We start from the raw sequence: 20377 nt of genomic DNA, 5'->3' as shown, positions 1-20377 counted from the left end.
AAACCAAGCCACCGTGAAACAAACCATCCCCACTTGAGTCAACAGGCCAAGCCTAGAGGTGTCAAGCCTCACATGCTTCCAATTAGCAGCCCAACCCAGCTTCAGCTGTGCTCCTCTTATGGGGTGTGTACCCCACACAGGCAATGAAAAGGTTAATGTGGATCTGAGAGGCTAATACGCTATCTGGATGCAGTGGGGGGGAAGGGATGGCCCAGGCTTAATTAAAAATGAAGCCCAGCTGGGGAAGGAGCTGGGTGGTGACTATAAAGAAGGAAAATTAAGCTTAGAATGGGGCTGCAGGGAGGAACTCTGCAATCACTCTCTGGGACTAGAGCAGCAATGCTCAGACCATGGCGGTTCAGGAGTCAAATTAGTGATAAGCCCAAAAGAGCCCCAGTCATGTGAGTTCATTGTTTCATTTACTATACGTTCTAGTCAGATTTAAACAGTATGACAGGGGAAATATTTTGCTTTTTATAGACATGTATATTATTCTCACGGCAAATAAGTTAATAACTTAGTGCAAGTTGATAACTTAATTGGTTAATAACATAGTAAAAGCACCCGGTGTTTTAATATCATGGGCTGCAAAGAGCCGCAGGAGACACGTTAAAGAGCGGTGTGTGGCCTGTGAGCCGCCATCTTGAGTATCACTGGGCGAGACCATGGAGAGGCTGGGAGGGTCAGGGAGGAAGCCCGGGGGAGGAGTTGACACTGGGATCCTCTTGTGATTAGACAAGTCTGGCAGGAGGGCAGGAGAGAGTAGGAGCAAGCTCTGGTGATGAGTCCTGATACCAGGGCAGGATCTGGATGTCTGGGAAGAGAGCCCTGGGAGGCATTTAACTGGGGAGGGGTGGAAGGTTAAGCCCAAGGAGAGCAGAAGTTGGGTTAAGTTGTACTTTTGGTTTGGGATGTCTGGGGGGATTCCAGGGGACAGCTGTGCGAGTCCTGGCCCTGAAAGAAGGGTGAACTTTGGGGGGCAGTGGGAGAGACCAGCTGTAGTCAGTACAAGCCCAGGGAGGCAGCAGCATGGTGTCTGACAGAGCAGCCTTTGACAGCTGATTATAGGGACCCTGGACTGGAACCCAGTGTAATGGGGGGGCCTGGGTTCCCCTGCTCATCACTGGGAAGGTGGTGTGCAGCCCTGGATGACACAGGATAAGGAGTTTTGAGACAAAAATGGATTTAAGGACCACAGGGCCTCCAGTCGAGGCAGAAAATCTTTTGTAAGCACCCTGAAGTTTTATTTGTTGGACTTTCTGATACCCAGCAGGGATGGGACTAAAGTGTGACCTGGTTGGGGGATGGAGTCATGAAAGGAGGCAGAGCATCACGGGACCAGAGTGACCAAGAGTAGGGGGTGCTGGAGAGAGAGGAGCAACTATGCCATGCCCAGCCGCAACCCAGCGCACCCGCAGGGAATCCACTCTGCAGTAGCTGCCCATGCATACCCAGCTCCCATCTAAATAATAGCATCTTCTCCTCCTTTCCTCGTCAGCATGTGTGTCCCTTTCAAGGCTGGCTAGTAATTCTCTCCTTGTTTCTTAATGCATGCCTTTGATTTTACTTCTCCATGACATTTTCATCCCTGGGTTACTTCAAGAAAGGGATGAAGAGCGGAGAGATGCTACCAGCCTACAGTAGAGGACATTGCTAGCTGGCAGAGCTCAGCATTGTACGCTGGCTCCTAATCCTGTGTCCCCCCAGCCCTCTCTCCCATCTCACTGTCTCTTGTTCCACAGTGCCAAAGGCCGCCTCCTTATTAACTCCTGAGGGTTGAATTCATCTCTGGTGTAAGTCCTTTGAAATCAGTGGAAGTTACCCCAATGATGCCTTTTTGGTTCATATGTCTTTGGGAGAGTGTGTTTTCAGACCAATTCTGTGCCCATGCACCTCCCCAGAGTTCAATGGGTTTGAATCGGAGCAGAATTTGGCTCTCTAACTCCCACCGATGAATAGGCAAAGAAAAAATAACCCTCCCCAGCCACTGAAGCAACACCTGAAAATCAATCCGCAGCCGAACAGGCTCAGACCTGTCGGTTTCCTTTCCCAGCTCAGTTTTCCTTTCCCAGCCCATTCATTTTCATGGCAGAAGCCTTTGCACTTCTGGGCCAGGACTGGAGGCAGAAACAGTGACATTCAAAGAGGGGAACAAACAGTTCTCTGCACTTCTGTCTGTGCCAGAACTGGGAAATAGCAGAAATATCACAAGGGGACTTGTGATCAAGAGATCCCCAGCCCAGGAGGTTTGGCTAATTCACAGACTTGTTCAGAAACATGTCCTAACAGCTCCGCAAGGAGTGATAATCAGGGCTAGATTCCTAGTAGAGCCTAAACTTCTGGATCCTTCTTTGAATGGAACCGTTTGATGTTCCATTCAAAGCCAAGCCCTGAGAATTGGGACTCCATGGCGGAGGGGGCTGAACAGCAGGTGTTGTGTTTTGGTTCTCAAAAGGCCTAAAAAGCATTTGATTTGGGCTCATGACTCAACGTGACTAACCCTCTAAAAATATAACTAGCCTCCCTATGTGGGAAGCAGGGGAGTGTGGGAAACGGTGAGAGGGTGAGGAGAAGGAGCGTGCTAACATGCAGCAGGGATATTTAATGAGCAATTAGGTGAGCTGGAGAAAAGCGCAGAGGACATGAGGCCAGCTTTGGGAGACTCTCCTCAGATCATCACATGGAGCATCAACACGTGGCCACAGTGCATCTTCACCAGGTGACCTTGCGTTAACACGTGATAACACTGAGGGCCACATCCCCAGCTGCCGTAAATTGATGTGGTATAATTGAGGCTACTGCAGCTGCAATGGTTTACACCAGCTCTGGGAATCTGGCCCTCCATTCTCACTGAGGCTGGCTGGCAAGGACGCTGGCATTACCGTGTTCGATTTCACATTCCTTCTCGGCCAGCTGCTCGAAATCCCGGATGATGGACTTTGCCGCCAAGTGGTGGAAGGTCTCGTTCCACAGATCCCCTTCGCCATTCTCACAGCTCTCTCTGTCTTGGAACAGGGGCCGGATGTCAAAGGTGATTTCCCACTGGACAGGCTCATTACTCCTTAACCCCTTCACCACTGCCTTGCAGATGGCCCTGGGGGAGCGCGGGGACCACGTGGTGGAGCTGAGATCAAGCTCTTGGGGATCGCAGTCTGACGAAGTCTCTGTTTCAAAGGCAAAGGAAGGGTGCTGGGCAGATTCTGCAGGCAAGCAACAGGCACATAATGAATTAGCATCACAGTGAAGGGCAAGGCCACCTCCCATCCTCTGCTGTCACTGGTGTGCCAAGGAGCTTCCCAAATGAGGGCTACTTTGACAACATGCCAGAGTAGGAGTTAGAACCCAGGATTGACTGTCAGGACACTTTGGGTCAAATTCTGCTCCCAGTTACACCCACTGATGTCAGTGGGTTCCTGTATTTTGTATCTGACAGCAAATGACTCATGGTGTGACGTTGGGCAAGTGACCTAACTGCCTGGTGTCTCAGTTTCCCCCAGTGTTAAATGGGGATTATACCATTTTCCCGGGTCTTTATGAGTCTTCATTCATGTTTGTAAAGCACTTTTTGATCCTTGGGTGAAAGACACGATAGCAGTGCAAATAGGGTTGCCAGGGTGTCCGGTTTTTGACCAGCACGCCAGGTTGAAAACGGACTCTGGTGGCTACAGTCAGCACCACTGACCGTGCCATTAAAAGTCCGGTTGGCGGTGCAGCAGGGTTAAGGCAGACTAGTCCCTACATGTCCTGGCACCGTGCTAAGCCCCGGAAGCAGCCAGCAGGTCCGGCTTCTAGGCGGGAGGGTTGAGGGGCTCCGCACGCTGCCCCAGCCCCGAGCACCGGCTCTGCACTCCCATTGGCTGGGAACCCCAGCCAGTGGGAGCTGGGGGGGGTGGGGCAGTGCCTGCGGGCAAAAGCAGCGCGCAGAGCCTCCTGGCCCCCCCGCCTAGGAGCCGGACTTGCTGCTGGCCACTTCCGTGGTGCAGCGCGGTGCTATGACAGGCAGGGAGCCTGCCTTACTCCTGCTGCACTACTGACTGGGAGCCACCTGAGGTAAACCCGCACCCTGACCCCGAGCCCCAACACCCTGCCCCAGCACTGATCCCCCCCCAACCCGGAGCCTCCTCCTGCACCCAAAACCATGCATGCCCGCACCCCCAGCCCAGAGCCCGTACCCCCTCCTGCACCCAAACCCCTTGCCTCAATCTGCAGCCCCCTTCCACACTCCGAATCCCTCGGTCCCACCCCCCAGCCTGAAGCCCCCTCTTGCACCCCAAATCGCTCATCCCTAGCCCCACCCCAGAGCCCGCACCCCTGGCCAGAGCCCTCACCCCCTCCTGCACCCCAAACCCCTGCCCCCACCCAGTAAAAGTGAGGGAGGGTGGGGGAGAGCGAGCCACCAAGGGAGGGGGAATGTAGTGAGAGGTGGGCGGGGACTCAGGGAAGGGGTGGGGCGAGGGTGTTTGGTTTTGTGCTGTTAGAAAGTTGGCCACCCTAAGTGCAAAACAATAAGTAATAATTAACAACATGAAGGAGGGGGATGTCTCTTCTGGAAACTACCTATCCCAGCATGCAATGTTCCATCTTCATACAAGTGACCGGGCGTCTTTGCAGACTGCAAAAGAGGAGAGTGGTTGAAGGTTGCAGTGTACAGCCCCCCCGGGGCTGCATCAGGCCAAGTGCAGTCGTAGGCCTGGCCGTTCATGGGGGAGCATTAGCCGCTTTGCAATGCATGCTGGGATACTTGGAGATGCAGAAAGGGGCCAGAACATTGCCAAGGGTGATTGACGCTCGTCGGGTGCTTTAAAATAAACTGCTGTTCCTGGAGAACAAGTGTAAAAGGTGTCACCAACCTTTAATGGGAACAGTGACACACCTTTCATCCACCTCCCTGGTGTCAGAGTTGCCAATTTTGGTTGGACATATTCCTGGAGTTTTCATCGCACAATATGATCTTTAATTAAAGATTACTCCCATTCCTGGAGCCTCCCCAGGACAATCCTGGAGGGCTGGCAACCTGGAGATCACTGCCAACAAACACACCGCCCTGGGAGTCTACGACACCCCTAATAGAATGGCCACGCCACGGACGGCCTCCCACGCTGTCATCCCCTTTCTCGGGCCATCTCTCTGGAACCCACACAATGCTGGGCTCCCAAGAACAGGGTTACAACGGAAATGGTGGGCTGGCTGGGGTACACTGGCATGGCTCCATCAACGGTCAGTGGAATTATTACAGCTGCGGATCTGGTCCAGTGAGTGAAACAAAGTTTGGTTTACCCCACACATGCTGTGAAAGGGGTAATATGGGCTTGAGAAGCCCGTTAACCAGGCTGCGGGCACCAGGAGGCGGCGCCAGGCCTGATTAGGGATAAAGCCCAGCTGGAGGGGAGCTGGGGTTGTTTTTGCTGGGATTTTGTTTTCCCTCATAAAGCGCTGGGGCCTGGGAATGTCCAGCGGGAGAGAGGAGACCCTCTCTCTGGGAAGCAGCCTGAGGAAACAGAGCGGAGCAGCTACTCCAGGGGTGAGCTGGAAACCTGCTTGGAGACCAGGGCCTTAAGTAACTGGAACCTGCCTGAAGCCCTGAGTTTGTCAGCCCAGACAGTGGGGTTGTTGAATGCCCAGGAGCCTAGACAAGGCATAGGGGCAAACGGTAGAGGATGAGACGTACTTGTGAAGAGGAGAAGGCCAGCTGAGCCCAGCCGGGCTGAAGGTTTGTTTTGTTTACATTTCTGCTGGACTTTAGTCAAGGATACTGTGGTCCCAAAAGGGGCTAGACTCTGTAAAATGGTCTGGTTGAAGGGCTAGGACCCTCTTCTGGCTGGAGTAGGCCAAATGAAAGTGAGGGGGAACTGAGGCAAGAAGTGGTGCAATTCCATATTCAGCCAGGAGGGGGCATGTTGGGGCAGCAGTTTTGCCCCTGGCCTCTTTAAAATTTGACCAACGTTTCCTAATTTACCAATACAGGCCGCAAGGTGCTATGGTGGGAGGTGCACAGACAGACTGGTTAGAGTGCTCTTCATAGCAACCTGCTGGATGTCACTTACCCTGATCCCCAGGGCTCCGGCTGCCCGAGGAGGATCTCAGGACAGAGCTGGTCTCCGGCTGACCCAGGCACCTGCCTGGAGCCATGTGTTGGAGGCCATCCCGTGGCTGGGGAGCGTCCACGTCCTGACAAAACAGCAAAGAGGGCCTCCTGGCGCCGGTGCCTCGTATCCGTGTGGTGGCGACGTAGGGGCTGGCGGTGAAAGGCTGTGAACAGGGAAAGGTCAGAGTGGGAGAGATGGGCATGGACAATGGGTGGGAGTCTTGTTAGGAAAGACACGAGCACAACAACTGTTAGAGGGGTGTGTATGGCGACAGACCGCTGGAAAGAAGAGGTTTGTGTAGGAAATGGATGGATCGATAAGAAGGCGAGATCCTACCACCCACCCACCTGTGTTTGACCCATTCCCTTCCTGACCCAGCTATCTTATTGGCTTGTCAGACATGCAAAACCCTGACATGGGAAACAGCATCTGTTTACTGAACACAAGTGTTTCACCACCACCACGACCCCGCAAAGTTTCCCTGACAACCGACTGGGATTTATTTCTCAGTGCATGCCCCAGATGCATTCCCTTTGAGGCTGGAATGAGTCATCGGGGGAGTGCCTTCCCCTGACCAGTGGAAGGATCAATGTGAATTTCCACAGTCCGGCTCTTTTAATGACTTCACTTGGAAATTAAGAGAAGGACGAAATAGGAAGGCTGGGGCCCAGCGACTTAGTTACGAAGGGAAAACTGAGCAGTGTGTTCCCCCTCCTTAAAATAGTCCCGTGGGGGTGGGCAGAAAGGGAGCGAAACAGATCCCTGTGTCAGCGCTTCAGTGTAGACTCTACCTACGCAGACGGGAGGGGTTCTCCTCCCAGGGTAGATGCTCCACGAGAGGCAGTAGCTAGGTTGGCAGAAGAATTCTTCCATTGACCTAGCGCTGTCTATGCTGGGGGGCTAGGTCGGCTTAACTATGCCCCTCCCGGGGGAGGGGGATTTTTCACGCCTCTGAGCAACATAGGTAAGCTGATTTAATTTTCTAGTACAGACTAGGCCTTAGACAGCAGCATTCATACCTTTGTCCAGCATCTCTAAGGCTGGTCTCTGTATGGACACTATGTCCCTGGGAGCAGGAGAGACACAGAAATCCTAGTGTTGCAGAAAGACGCCCTGAAGGCCAATATCCTCTGATTACTCACAGACCAAGCTCAGCATGGCAGTGGCAAGCTTTGCCCTGGCCTCTGGTGCAAATACCTCTGTCCTGACCTGGCAGGGCCCTCTCTAGGGGTTGGGCATTCAGTTTCCATAACCCATTCAACCCTTGGCCTCTCTTCTAAAACTGCCCGCAAGAATGGAGGGGAGTGAGGGCAGAGCAGTTTGGAGGGTGGATTTTGGATGACTGACCTGTCTCCTGTGGATTGGATGCAGATCACCAAACTCATTTCCAGCTTCCCACCGCTCCTCGATTGTCCAGAGCCCGCTCTGTCTGGGTCGGAGGGAATTCCCTTTCCCCTGCACTGGGCCTCTTGAATCCCTGCCCACTACTTGCTTCTTTCCCATAAACATCCCTCTAGTACTGCCCCAGCCCTCGGAGGAGGGCTCACTGACTTGTCTAAGCCATGCCAGCCCCATGTAGGGAGACCTGCGATGAAGAGACACTCCCTCCCCCTTGTTCTCAGCTGAGTTTGGCGTCTCTTGATCCCTGAAAATGCCCCTAAGGAGGTAGAGCCTAAGCAAGGAGGCATCTGAGGTGAGCTCAGTGGAAAGTCTCTCTGTGGAAGCTACTGCCAGCACATTTCCGCATCCCCAGCCCCATGTTTCCGCTCGCGCTTTCCCCGCCTGAGCCTTTCTCCTTGGAGATCAGGGAAGCGTCTGGGAGTTTAAACCATCCATCTTGGCGCGCTGACCTTTCCTTTCCAGTTGCGGTGTGGGTATGGGCGGGAGGGGGGAAGAGCTCTACGTCCACGTCTCTGAAAATGTCAAGCTCCCCCCCAACCCATGTCCAATCTGCAGCCCTAGGCGGCTCTCACAGTGTGAGAGACGCCGTAAAACAGGCAGCAATGTAAAACCAAGCAGAACACACACGTCTAACCCCCGGCTGTGTTCTGACGAGGGCCAGTTTCTCCTTGTCGTCTTCTAAACACCATCATCCCCCACAATGCACAGAGACTGGGGCCTGGCCGACCCTAACGGTGCAGACACCGAATGGGGGAAGGACACAAATACCTCTCCAGCCCTACAGCACAGAAGGAATGAAGCATCCACCCTGGCATGTCTGTAATGAACCATCCCTTAGAAACGCCTGGACTTTGTGATGTTCCACAGACCAGCACCCAACATCTCCCCCTACCCCTGCGGGACTAATTCCTCTCCCCTGTGTTCTACTCATCTCTTCCCTCCACTCTCTTATTGTCTCTCTTTCACAGCCCTCCATCACCCCATTTTTCCTTCCCCATTCCCTTCCCTGCCAATCTCTGTAACCTTGTGGCAGATAAGAAGCCTATCCAAGACCTCAGATACCCTGTTCAGGGTTGTCATGGGAACGGGGATGCAGCAGCAGCTGTTCGTGTTCTGGTCTGCCCAGGCTTGCTGCAGACACTGATCTCGAAGGAGACCGTCTCAGTCATGTCAAACAGCAGAGTGAGCCATTCCAGCCCTTTGCCTGAAAATCACCATGCTGATAACAGGGTCAAAGGGGACTGAATGCCTCTGATTCACCGCAAACCACGGAAATCACCCTTTCAGCTAACCTCACCTTTTCATTTCAGTTTATAAGGACCTCAGAAGGGAAGCGAGCAGGCTTCTTGTGGGCTGAATTTCGGACCCTTCCCACTCAGCATTCCCAGCATATTCCTGGCCTTCTCTTGTAAAAAGGCACTATCCCTGGAGCATGGGTGGCCCTAGGGGCCCACAAGCACTAGGAAGCTGTTTCAGCTGGCACAAGTTAGAGCAGCTTGGAGGCTGCTCTAGCTTGCACCAGGGGCTGATTTATCTTCCAGCTGTCTCTGGGATGGTGGGGGAGCAAAAATTTGACAAAGCCACCTCTATCCCCTGCCTCAGGTGCAGTGGGTGGAGATCAGGCACACCTGAATCTCTCTGGCCCAATGAAGTACCACCAGGGAATGAATTGGACCCACGGTCCTTAAGGTGTGGGAGTGGTCAGAATTATTGGGGCATTGATGCAAACTCATTCTGGGGATAATGTTGCCCGTTGTATCTATGTGAAAAGAAAGAGCTGTGAATTAGAGCAAAATCTCTCTGGAAACTTGCTTGGGGCAGACTTTCCTCTCCAGCTCCTTTTGTACCCTATCTTTCATTTCCTTGGACCCGGTGTTGTATTAACAGGGGGTTTGCATCAAGATTAACTTTGTGTTCTGCTGTGAGGCATGCAGGCACTGCTGCAGATCTGAAGGGTTTAGATCATTTGGCCAAACTCCAGTGAAATATGAACCCAAGAAGAATTCAAAGGTATAACTAGGATCAAGCAAAGTTCAGGCCCCTCTGATGAAGGAGACAGTAGAGATGCCGACACAACACGTGAGCCCAGGCTATGAAAAGAAGTGGTGGACCCGTCGTGTGCCCCCACTGGAAATCTGGACAGGCTTTTTCTACCTGCTGGCCTTTATTTCTGGCGGAAAAGTTTTCTCCTTGGCACCACGTTGCAGCACAAAATGCGCATACGTGCACAAGTGCGCCCCAGGTCTGAGCCCCTCGAACCAGGGAGCTTTGCCTGCCACCGCAAGGCTGCCCCTGCACCTGACTTTGTGGGCATAGTCACCTGAGCGTGTTTTTAAGGGGGGCAGGAGAGCACTGTGTGACTATAGTGGTTGGTTTGGAGACAGGGCCTTGGGAGAGGAGGCATTGGACATGGCGCACTGAAGAGCATCCTACACCCCAGGGGTTGCACTGGGGCCTGGGAGCAATGCTGGAAGCCCCAGCTCTGGGGTGGTGTGTCATAAATATAAAGGGAAGGGTAACTTTTCTGTATACAGTGCTATAAAATCCCTCCCGGCCAGAGGCAAAATCCTTTCACCTGTAAAGGGTTAAGAAGCTAAGGTAACCTCGCTGGCACCTGACCCAAAATGACCAATGAGGGGACAAGATACTTTCAAATCTGGAGAGGGGGAAACAAGGGTTCCGTCTGTCTGTGTGATGCTTTTGCAGGGAACAGATCAGAAATGCAAGCCTTCTAACTCCTGTTAAATTAGTAAGTAATCTAGCTAGAAAATGTGTTCGATTTTCTTTTGTTTAACGGCTGGTAAAATAAACTGTGCTGGAGGGAATGTATATTCCTGTTTTTGTGTCTTTTTGTAACTTAAGGTTTTGCCTAGAGGGATTCTCTATGTTTAGAATCTGATTACCCTGTAAGGTATTTACCATCCTGATTTTACAGAGGTGATTCTTTTACCTTTTCTTTAACTAAAATTTTTCTTTTAAGAACCTGATTGATTTTTCATTGTTCTTAAGATCCAAGGGTTTGGGTCTGTGTTCACCTGTACCAATTGGTGAGGATTATTATCAAGCCTTCCCCAGGAAAGGGGGTGTAGAGCTTGGGGAAATATTTTGGGGGAAGACGTCTCCAACTGGTCTCTTTCCCTGTTCTTTGTTTAAAATGCTTGGTGGTGGCTGCATACTGTTCAAGGACAAGGCAAAGTTTGTACCTTGGGGAAGTTTTTAATCTGCTCTGCTCCTTCCACTCACCATGCACCCAGCACGCTGAGATCATTCAAAAATCGGGCTACTGGTTCCCAGCCGATCTGAGTGCATTTGAAAACCTGGCCCTATGTGGCCACAGTACAGGGACGCCAGTGTCCAGGGGAACTGCGGTGGCCCTGAGACTGCTCTGCTAGGTCCAGGGGGGAGAAGGGTAGGAAAGGCTCTTACCCTGCAGCTTCTGTGCTGGAGACACTGGGGATGTGGAGTCACATTGTAACTCCTGGATCTCCAGGCTCCAGTGCAAGAAAATGGCACGTCAGGCAGGAACTGCGCCATGTAACAGGACCTGCGGGCAGTGACGCTGCCATGTGCTCCTGAAAGAGCCTCTCCGAGCTAGAAAGCGAGGCCCACGCTGTGCTGGCATAAGGGGCAGCAGTGCGAGGATACCCTGGTGAGGCCCCTGCTGGTATATCCCACCATCGAGGCCCAGCACCGGCCCTTACCTGGAAATCCGCTAACCATGGCTGTGGCTCCGGGCTGAGCTGGCACAGATCCTGTATGTGGGCTTTGCGAAGGGGATTCTTCCCCAGGGCTGCGCTCGGATCGCTGGCTGTGGGGACCCTCTTGAAAGGCTCGTGGCTGGCAATCTGATTGGTGCTGTACACCCTTCGCCTGGAGGAGGATTTAGGGTCCAGCCCTGTTCGAAGGAAGAGCTGATCAGCAGCGGGACCAGCCAATGCCAGTGAGGTCTTTAACATCACTTGTCTCAGGCAGCAGAGAATGGGAGGCCCCTTCCTCTAGAGGGCAGAGAGCCCCACTCAATCACTCTTACCGACTCCACAGAGAATCGCCCTGACTCTGCTGGGAAGATGGACCTTGGATGGGAGAGAGATAAACCAGGCAGGGGGAAGGACAATGAGAGACTTGTGCTTGAGAGCCCCCAGGGAAAAGAACCCTCCACACTGCTCATACGCAGGGGTGGTCCAGGCATGAAGGGGCCAAGCTTTGGAATACAGTACATGGACTTTCGTTCATAGAGTAGCTTTCGTCCTGAAGGATCCCTATTCGAATCAGGGATCCCTGCACCCAGGACTGACATGCAGCCCTTCCTGGGATGGAACACAGCCGTGACACTGTTGGAATTTGACTGGGCCAACAGGATTAATACCCTTAGCCTTGAGAAAAGTGTCAGGGACTCGTTAATGTCCAAGAGGCCAGGACCTGGGTTTTACATCTGCCCCAGACTCCTCTCTCCTCACTGTTGAGTGTGACTTTGATACTTGGTGAGTGCTGGGACTGTTTTGCAAGTCTGAGGAATGTCTAGCCAAAGACTTGAACACCTCTGTCCTCTCCCATGCTTGGCAGGTAGGTAAACATCATTCGCCCCATTCTGCTGATGGGGAACGTGAGGCAGGGAAAGGCAAAGTGACTTGCACAAAGTCTCCAGCAAAGTCAGTGGCAGATCCAGGAATAGAGAACCAAAGAGTCCTGATTCCCAGTCCCCTAGTCTAACCCCTCTCCCTCCTTTTGTGGAAGCAAGAGGGCCTGGCAGGTCTCCAGAGGAATACACTATTCAGGCTGCCGAGTAGTGGGATGGGATTCAATAAGATCCTACATCTGGGATTGGAATTTGGCCTGATCCAAACCTTGCAGAGGGTCACCAAGAGCCCGGGAAGCCTTTTAGTGCAGATGGTTTTGACTATGAGAGGGAGCGTAAACTTTGCAATAATAATCCCAGGGCCAAAGCCCAGGATGTGCTGCAAATCTCGGGGGATGCCTATTCTCAGTGGGTTCCCAGTTCGATTCCCAGACATCTTTGAATAAAGCAGCCAAGCCAAGTGGAGTCTCTGAGCTTTGTGTGATTTGTTGCCACTTCTCCAGAGACCCCTGTCACTTCACAGAGATACAGCTGAAGGGATGTTATCTGAAAGCGACAAACCAGTGGCTAAAGGCAATGATCAGGAAGAGGAGTGGGTGATGCTACTGGGTTTACAACAAGGAGAAACTGACCAGTATCTGGGTCAGATTCTCTCCTCGGTTCTTCGCCAACCACCAAGAGATCAGGGGTCTGCTCTGAAGGGAGCCCCCCCGCAGAGTCCTTGGGATAGCTCCAGCTGTCCAAGCTAGCTCCCTCTTCCTGGGAGTGAAAGAAAACGGAACTGCCTGACTCCTGGGAATGCATCATGCTGTAACGCCGTCTCTTGTCCTGGGAAAGAAAGGGAAAGAGAGGAATTGGGCTGAAATGCTGCATCCGCTCTGGCCTGCTGGATCTGGAAAGGGCTCAGGATGTGCATGGAATTGGCAGTCTTAGCAATTCATACATCCCCACCCCTCTTGATGAAGTGCCGGGATACCCCATGTCTAGTGCCCCTTCTCCCTATATCCCATTGACCCAGACCCCTTCTCCCCTCCCCCGCTGTCCCTGATCATAGAACTGGAAGGGACCTCGAGAGGTCATCTAGTCCAGTCCCCTGCACTCAAGGCAGGACTAATTATCTAGACCATCCCTGGTAGGTGTCTGTTCAAGCTGTTCTTAAAAATCCCCAATGATGGAGATTCCACCACCTCCCTAGGTGATTTACTCCAGTGCTTAACCACCCTGACAGTTAGGACGCTTTTCCTAATGTCCAACCTAAACTGCCCGTGCTGCAATTTAAGCCCATTGCGTCTTGTCCTAGCCTCCGAGGTTAAGAAGAACAATTCTTCTCCCTCTTCCTTGTAGCAACCTTTTATGTACTTGAAAACTGTTACCATGTCCCCTCTCAGTCTTCTCTTCTCCAGACTAAACAAACCCAATTTTTTCAATCTTCTCTCACAGGTCATGTTTTCTCGACCTTTAATCATTTTTGTTGCACTTGTCTGGACTTTCTCCAATTTGTCCACATCCTTCCTGAAATGTGGCGCCCAGAACTGGACACAATACTCCAGTTGAAGCCTAATCAGCGCAGAGTAGAGTGGAAGAATTACTTCTCGTGTCTTGCTTGCAACACTCCTGCCTCACTCCTTCACATCCTTATGCCTCAGGCAATTACAGCTGGTGCTTTTCAAGACTGTTGGCTTGTGTTATGTTTGGGAAGGAGAGGAAGAGAACAAAGCACAGTGGGATCAAACAACCACCCCACCTTCCTCCTGCACCTCAGTGGTGCACAGTTGACCCGTGAATGGAAGTGGGGCAAGCCACTCAGCAAGACACCCTGTCTGGTGGCAGAGTTTTCTGTGCATGTGACGAGCATAATATCCAAAGAAAGATTCACGTTACGGCCATCGTGGCCTTGGTAGAGCAGCCCTGCAACAGTATGTGGCTACCAAGCTAGGAACTCCTGCTGATCGAACTCTCCGCCATGGTTCCCTCTTCCCCATTCAGCCGCATTCACTTCATGACTCATATCTGAGAGGTAAGTCTCCATGCCAGGGAGGAGTGAGAGAGTGTGTAACTGGCTCCCCCACCACACCCGCATACACGCATGCAATGCACACCCCCACACTTCATGCGCACTCACACATACACATGGATTCACACACACCATGCCCGTGCACACCCAAACACATATGAATACACAAACATACACAGGCATATGCATACCCACCCAGGGTGCACGCCCATTGCCCATGGGGCTGGGAAATATGGCAGAGGTTACTTACAGCTCTGGGGTTGGAGATGTACAGGGACGTGTCACAGACAATGCTGTACCCAACCAGCCGATCACCAGGGAAGAGGCAGCTGGCACTGACTGGGGAGATCAAGACCTCAGTGGTTTCAGGAAAGACCCACTCCACGGTTACATCGCTCAGGACAGGTGCCATAGCTTTCTTCAGAGACTTGATCATCTGGCAGGACAGAGCACAAACCCACGTGGTCTGTCAAACGGCAGAGGGGAGGGTGTTGTGAATGAGTGTGCGGGCATGTGTTGTGAGCATGGGCATGCATAGATGCCAGAGTGTGTTGGCATGCACCTGTGGGTGAGTATGTGAGTGTGTGAACACGCCGGGGTATCTCAGTGTGTTGCACAGTGAAGATAAACAGACCTGCCCACCTGGATTTCAGTCGTCGATTGTCCTCTCCAGAACCCATCACAATGTGATGTCTTGAGTCTAGCTGACAGAACAGGCTGAGCTCACAGGGAAAGGCCGATGGCCCAGCTGCTCTTGTCTCCTGCCTGCATCTTACATATGATGCTTCAGGGGAAAGTGGAAAAAATCCACCCTATACACATCTGGCCGATTGGGCAAATTGATCTGCCCCATGGGAGTGAGAGACACCAGCATAGAGCGAGACGGCCCTGTGATCCCTGGGAACTCACCTGCTACATGCCACCTGTCTCCAGTATTCCAACCCCCTCAACGGAGCATGCAGGTGGTTTATGCCATCTGATCCTTCAGCTGCCAGACACCAGTCTGGTCCAAGAAAGCAACATAGAGCATCCCTGAGGCTGCTCCAAATCGTGCCATCTACCACCAGCCCTCTGCACTCCAGCCAATTTCCTTTTTGCCCTGCCAAGCCCCCTACATCAGGGGCAACGAAACCAACCATGAGTGCGTTTCAGAAAATCCTCAGTATGAATTTCAGCAGATGCCTTTGCTGCAGGATAACACTCTGGTACCTTGGATGGCAGGCAGGTCCCTGCTCTGCATAGGCATTAATCACACACACACACAGTGTGAAGAGTGCTCTAACTCTGCGCCATCCCTTACCAATCTCCCCAGCCACGAGACACGCTTGCCTTTCTGTAGAGAATTCCCTGGGCCTTTCCAAACAAGCCTCCCGGGCAGACACCGAGAGATCTCTGTGCTCTGAATCAACGTGACTCCGCGTCTTCGCAAGGACAGCGAGCCCTTCTCACAAGCACACAAAGAGGCTACTGGTAGCTCAGCACTGGGCCAGCTGGGGTCAATTGGCAACACTCTATGTAAATCAACGTAGCCCCACTGACCTTTATGGAGTTATGCCAGTTTACGCTAGCTGGAGATCTAGGCCAATATCAATGTATATATATTACAGGCAAATACATTCGTTACTGCTTTCCCACTCGGGACTGTTTTCCAGAGTGCAAAGAGAAGTTAAAAAGAGATTTACCTACAGGGCATTTTAAACTTTCTATATGGTTCAATGTCCACAATACAGGATCTGTAAGGCACACCAGGATGTGTTTGATGGGGCCATTAATTGATGCCTCAGATGGCTGAAGACCATCTGCATAACAAGTGAGGCCTGTATTAACAGCCCTGTAAAAACGCCCTTTCCTGTCTTGGGGCTTAATTTATAACACAGACACTGGTGCTTCTCTATCTTTGAAAGTGCTTCCTGGGCTATAGGGGGAACAGGATCGGGCCCTTTTGCGTGAAACAGTCATTACAGCTGGCGTTTCCGACGCGGGTGCTAGGCTGGACTGAACCAATGGGAGCCTGTCAAGTTAATGCACAAAGACGGGTGAATCTCAGCCTCCCAGTGAAGTCAGTAAATCATATGAACCCAACGACTGTTGCTGGGGAGAGCTGAGCGTTCTATCCCAGAGGGGCCAGGTGGGGAAATGCATAAGGTTTAGGGTCTGTCTACACTGCAGTCATGGCTAGACGGACCTGAGCTAGCTTTAATCTAGCTAGCTAAGGTACCAGAGCAGCGAAGCTGCAGCAGCATGGACTGCAGCATGCCCTAGTCTCCCAAGTAATTGCACAGCCCTCCCGGACTTCACGGCTTGATCCAAGCGAGTTCAGGTGTGTTTAGACTAGCAGCAATCACTGCCCATGATTTCAGTGGAAACAAACCCCTAGAGAACAGGAATGGAAGTGGAGGGGAGGCAGATGATAAAGGAACCATAACTCCCAGTTTGGAGTATAAATGCTGTAGAAAAGAGACGGGTGTAGGGTCTCAAACGCTGCCAGTGAGACAGGATGTAACCAGGAGAGGTGGGAATAGTGAGGCTGTGAATAATGAACCTTGCAATGCAACTCTGTGGACTGAAAGTGACAGGTGCAGGGAGCCCCGTTATTTATGGCATTGGCAGCGTGGGAGCCAGACATCAAAACCTCAGAACTGCTTCCCAGCCTGCAGTAAAGTCAGTTTAACCAGCAAAACTACTGCACGGTTATTTCTCTTCCGTGGCCCCCATGAACCTCCAGGCGGCTGGGCTGAGCAAAACGGGGGATTTTGACTTCACTTCACAGCTATTAGCTGCCTGGATGCCAAGCCCTCTGTTTCGGTCTGTGTCTACCACTGCCGCTGTGTTTGCAACCAGGAGCGTGCCACGCCTGCCGCTTCTGTTCCTCCCTGCGCACAAGCTCTGACTCTCCAATGAGTCTGACATGAAGGCTCTTTTTCATCCAGCTCTCCCCACCCACACGCTGGGTAGGAGTTGGCAAGCCAGTCCCAGAGCAAGGAATTGTGCCAAGAGCAGCTTGTGACCACCCCCACCCGCAATGAGATGAGAAGTTCACTAAAACGCAACGTGTCCGTTCCCCTGGGAAACTGTTGTTGTTTGAGTCCAGAGGGGCCTACAGGAATTTCAGCTCAGGAGAGGAAGAGGTTGGGAAGGGGTATTCGGCCCAACGCCTCTGTGCTGGTGTGTTCAGGATCACCCTGATCCTGCTTCCCACGAGCCATGTTTGTGGGATGTTAACGGGTCCCCCCCGTCAAAGTCAGGGCCTGAGAAACATCCCTGCAAAGCAGTTCTTGGTCACAGTGATCCCCCAGCTTCGGGGAGTGGTGTCTGGGCCTGTGAAATCCACACCGGGCTTGCTGCCCCTGCAATGGGATGGGGGGGGTGTAAATCAGGCTTTGCAGTGGCAGTTCGTTCTGTGAGTGCAAAAATGGTGGTACAAAATAGCAGGCGGGGCCTCTGGTTTTTAGGAACTGTCCCATCAGTTCGACTTGAGCCCACTGCACTGCAGTGTTGCCATGCCATGGGTGCGCCGATGGACGGCAACGTGGAGACACCCAGCTTTGTCCTGTTGGATCAACCTGGGAAAGTGGCAATTCTAAATTCCCCTCCTAGGATTCACCTAGTCAGCCAAAACCTTTCCAATGGGGAGCAGGGCCTGGCATCGCTGGTCTCATACTGGGACATATATCAGCAGGCTAGAGATGCCCTCAGCCGCACAGGGCAGCTCTCCTCCGGCATATCCTAACAGCCCACTGTGGCGTAAAACTCCAGTGCTAAACCCAGTGGGCTGGAGTCCTTTCTCCTTCAAATTCACCATCTAAAATCCTGCTAAAAATGATCCATCCCTCAGCATGAATAAACACCCACCACACCTCCGCCCCTTCCCTCCCAGTGCACTGCCCTGACCCATTATACAGAAAGAGGGCAGGGTGCCTGGGGCTGGATCGGAAGGTCCCTGGCTAGCTGGGGAACAAATCTCTGGTCTCACCAGCGGGTGCTTTGCCACTGGCTTTCCTGTGGAGACATGCGTCTCCAAGGAAGAGACGACCCCCATGTCCCGCTACAAAGCACCTCTTCACATGGCTGTCAGTGGATTGGGCCATTGCCCCCTTGGCTTCTAAGGCCTCCTATTATTATTATTAGGGTTGTGGTAGCCCTTGTCCTGGCCCAGGAACCCCCTTTGCCAGGTGCTGGACAAACACATAAGAGCATAAGAACGGCCATACTGAGTCAGACCAAGGTCCATCTAGCCCAGTTTCCTGTCTTCCGATAGTGGCCAGTGCCAGGTAGTGCCCCCGAGGGAATGAACAGAACAGGTAATCATCTAGTGATCCGTCCCCTGTCACTCATTCCCAGCTTCTGGCAAACAGAGTCTAGGGACACCATCCCTGCCTATCCTGGCTAATAGCTATTGATGGATCTATCCTCCATAAGTTCCTCCGTGAACTTATCTAGTTCTTTTTTTAACCCTGTTATAGTCTTGGTCTTCACAACATCCTCTGGCAAGGAGTTCCACAGGTTGACTGTACACTGTGTGAAGAAGTACTTCCTTTTGTTTTTTTTATTAATTAACACAGGACAGAAAGCCCTGCCCCAAAGAGCTGATAATTGACTAATAATCCCTGGCTCTTCATCTTTATCCCTCAGACATTTCCCAAAGAAAGTGAGTATTATTAACCCTGACACTGAAGACAACAGAATATAGACAAGGTGAGGAGCACAAGGAGACAATCCGAGTCAGGGTCAGCATGATGGGTACTGGTGTTAGCACACCTGCCACCTAGCATGTACCCTCGGCCCATCATCCCCTCCCCCTTTCCATAGGGGCATCATTCGGGGACATGCCTGGTGTGCATTCAGAGCTCACTGGGGTGAAAAGCACCCGCCCCACTGGCTGCTATCCTGCTGACACAAAGCCCATCAGTGACCTCTGCTGTCACCCACCTGCTCAGCTGCAGGTCTGTCAAATCAGCAAATAATCCATCCGCCTTCTTCCCTCGTCTTTATGCAGTCCCAGCCCAGCCCCTTTGCAGGACGGACTTAGATGGGGCAGCTGCCTCTTTGCCCCAGCCCAGCTTTGTCGGCGTGCAGAGAAGCCTCCAGTCTTTGGGGCAGCTATCCAGACCGACCTAAGCTCTGAGCCCTGCCTAGTTTGCCCCCCGCCCAAGGAAAAGCCAGCGATGGGAAGAGGGGAGGGATCCTGAGTAGCAGTACCTTTGGCTGCAGCCTCTCGCCCTCTGCCAGGAATTCTGCACTCCCCTTGGACACGGCAGCCAGCCCACGCACCAGCCTCCTGCAGGCGTTCTGCCCAATGCCAAAGCTGTAGCACCTGGGGAAAGATGGAAATTCAGGATACAGGTCAGGGGCGAGGAGCAGGGGCCATTAGAGCAGGAGGCCAGATGTAGGATCAGTCCCCTACCCCCCCACTAATGCTGGGCAATGTAATAGCATTGAACAGTCCTGGCTCCCCTTGATTTCAATGGGAGCTGCAGGCAGTCACCCCTCTGAAATCAGCCTCCAGTGAGGTACCTAAGCATGCAGCAAGTCAGCCGGATGTTTAGCTTCGACTGCTCAGCCCTGGTCAAAAGGGGAAGAAATGATAGAGGGGGATGCCTCCCTGGTGGCACCCGAAGGGACGCAGGCTTGCTGGGCACTGGCCATGGGGCACCCCCCCCTCCCTCTACCTCCGCTTGCCAGCTTTTGCAGCAGCTCGCTCCCTCTCTGAATACAAACAGCCTGCTTTGGTACAGGGTCAGCTATTTTCCCCAGCTGAGTCCTGCTGATTATCTCTGCTCAGCATTCAAATAAACTTTCTCAAGAAAAGAGCAGCCAAGTGCTTTCCTGACCTTCCCAGCCCTTCTGCTAAAATGACCTTTTTGTTGTTGCTACTTCTGGCTGAAGCCCGCGATCAAGAGTTGGCATCAGGCAGGAAAAACCATGGGTGTGAGCAAGCCCCTCTGCAGCAAGGGGCTTGGGCCTAGCTGGCTAGTGAAAGGCAGGCAAGAACTGATCTCACTTCATAGACTAAGGGATCAGCTCTGCTCCCACTGATGACCATGGGAACTGTGCCACTGAGCACAGGTAAATGACTAGCTGTTATAAGAGAGGGAGGGAGGGATGGACAGAAGTCAATGGAAGTTGCAGGTGCTCAACACCTTTCAGGATTCATCCCCGTCTGTTTAAGATACACTCCTGCCTTGGAGCAGGGGTTTCCACCTCCCTTAGGAAAGGACTGTCTAAGGACTGGTGAAGAGGAAACACAAAAAGCGCCCCCAGCACCTCGTTCCTCTATGCTTTTCTCCAGCCCTGCCTGTC

The 20377-nt window shown here is 52.5% G+C and overlaps 1 protein-coding gene across 4 annotated transcripts in view; it reads right to left on the bottom strand.

The window, feature by feature from the left end:
• The window catches only part of VWA5B1 (von Willebrand factor A domain containing 5B1), a 78773-nt gene that overhangs the window by 16253 nt on the left and 42143 nt on the right, over positions 1-20377 (bottom strand). For all 4 annotated transcript variants that reach the window (XM_077837372.1, XM_077837373.1, XM_077837374.1 and 1 more), the window contains 6 exons: positions 19277-19391; positions 14328-14513; positions 12696-12891; positions 11189-11382; positions 6045-6249; positions 2883-3200 (listed from right to left, as the gene is read on the bottom strand). In XM_077837372.1, the coding sequence (XP_077693498.1) occupies positions 2883-3200; positions 6045-6249; positions 11189-11382; positions 12696-12891; positions 14328-14513; positions 19277-19391 (1214 nt within the window). The remainder of the gene's footprint in view (positions 1-2882; positions 3201-6044; positions 6250-11188; positions 11383-12695; positions 12892-14327; positions 14514-19276; positions 19392-20377) is intronic.

Source organism: Eretmochelys imbricata, chromosome 18, assembly GCF_965152235.1.
Source record: "Eretmochelys imbricata isolate rEreImb1 chromosome 18, rEreImb1.hap1, whole genome shotgun sequence".
NCBI lineage: Eukaryota > Metazoa > Chordata > Testudines > Cheloniidae > Eretmochelys > Eretmochelys imbricata.
The sequence above is the reverse complement of the archived record's forward strand: the minus strand, read 5'-3'. Positions and strand labels throughout refer to the sequence as shown.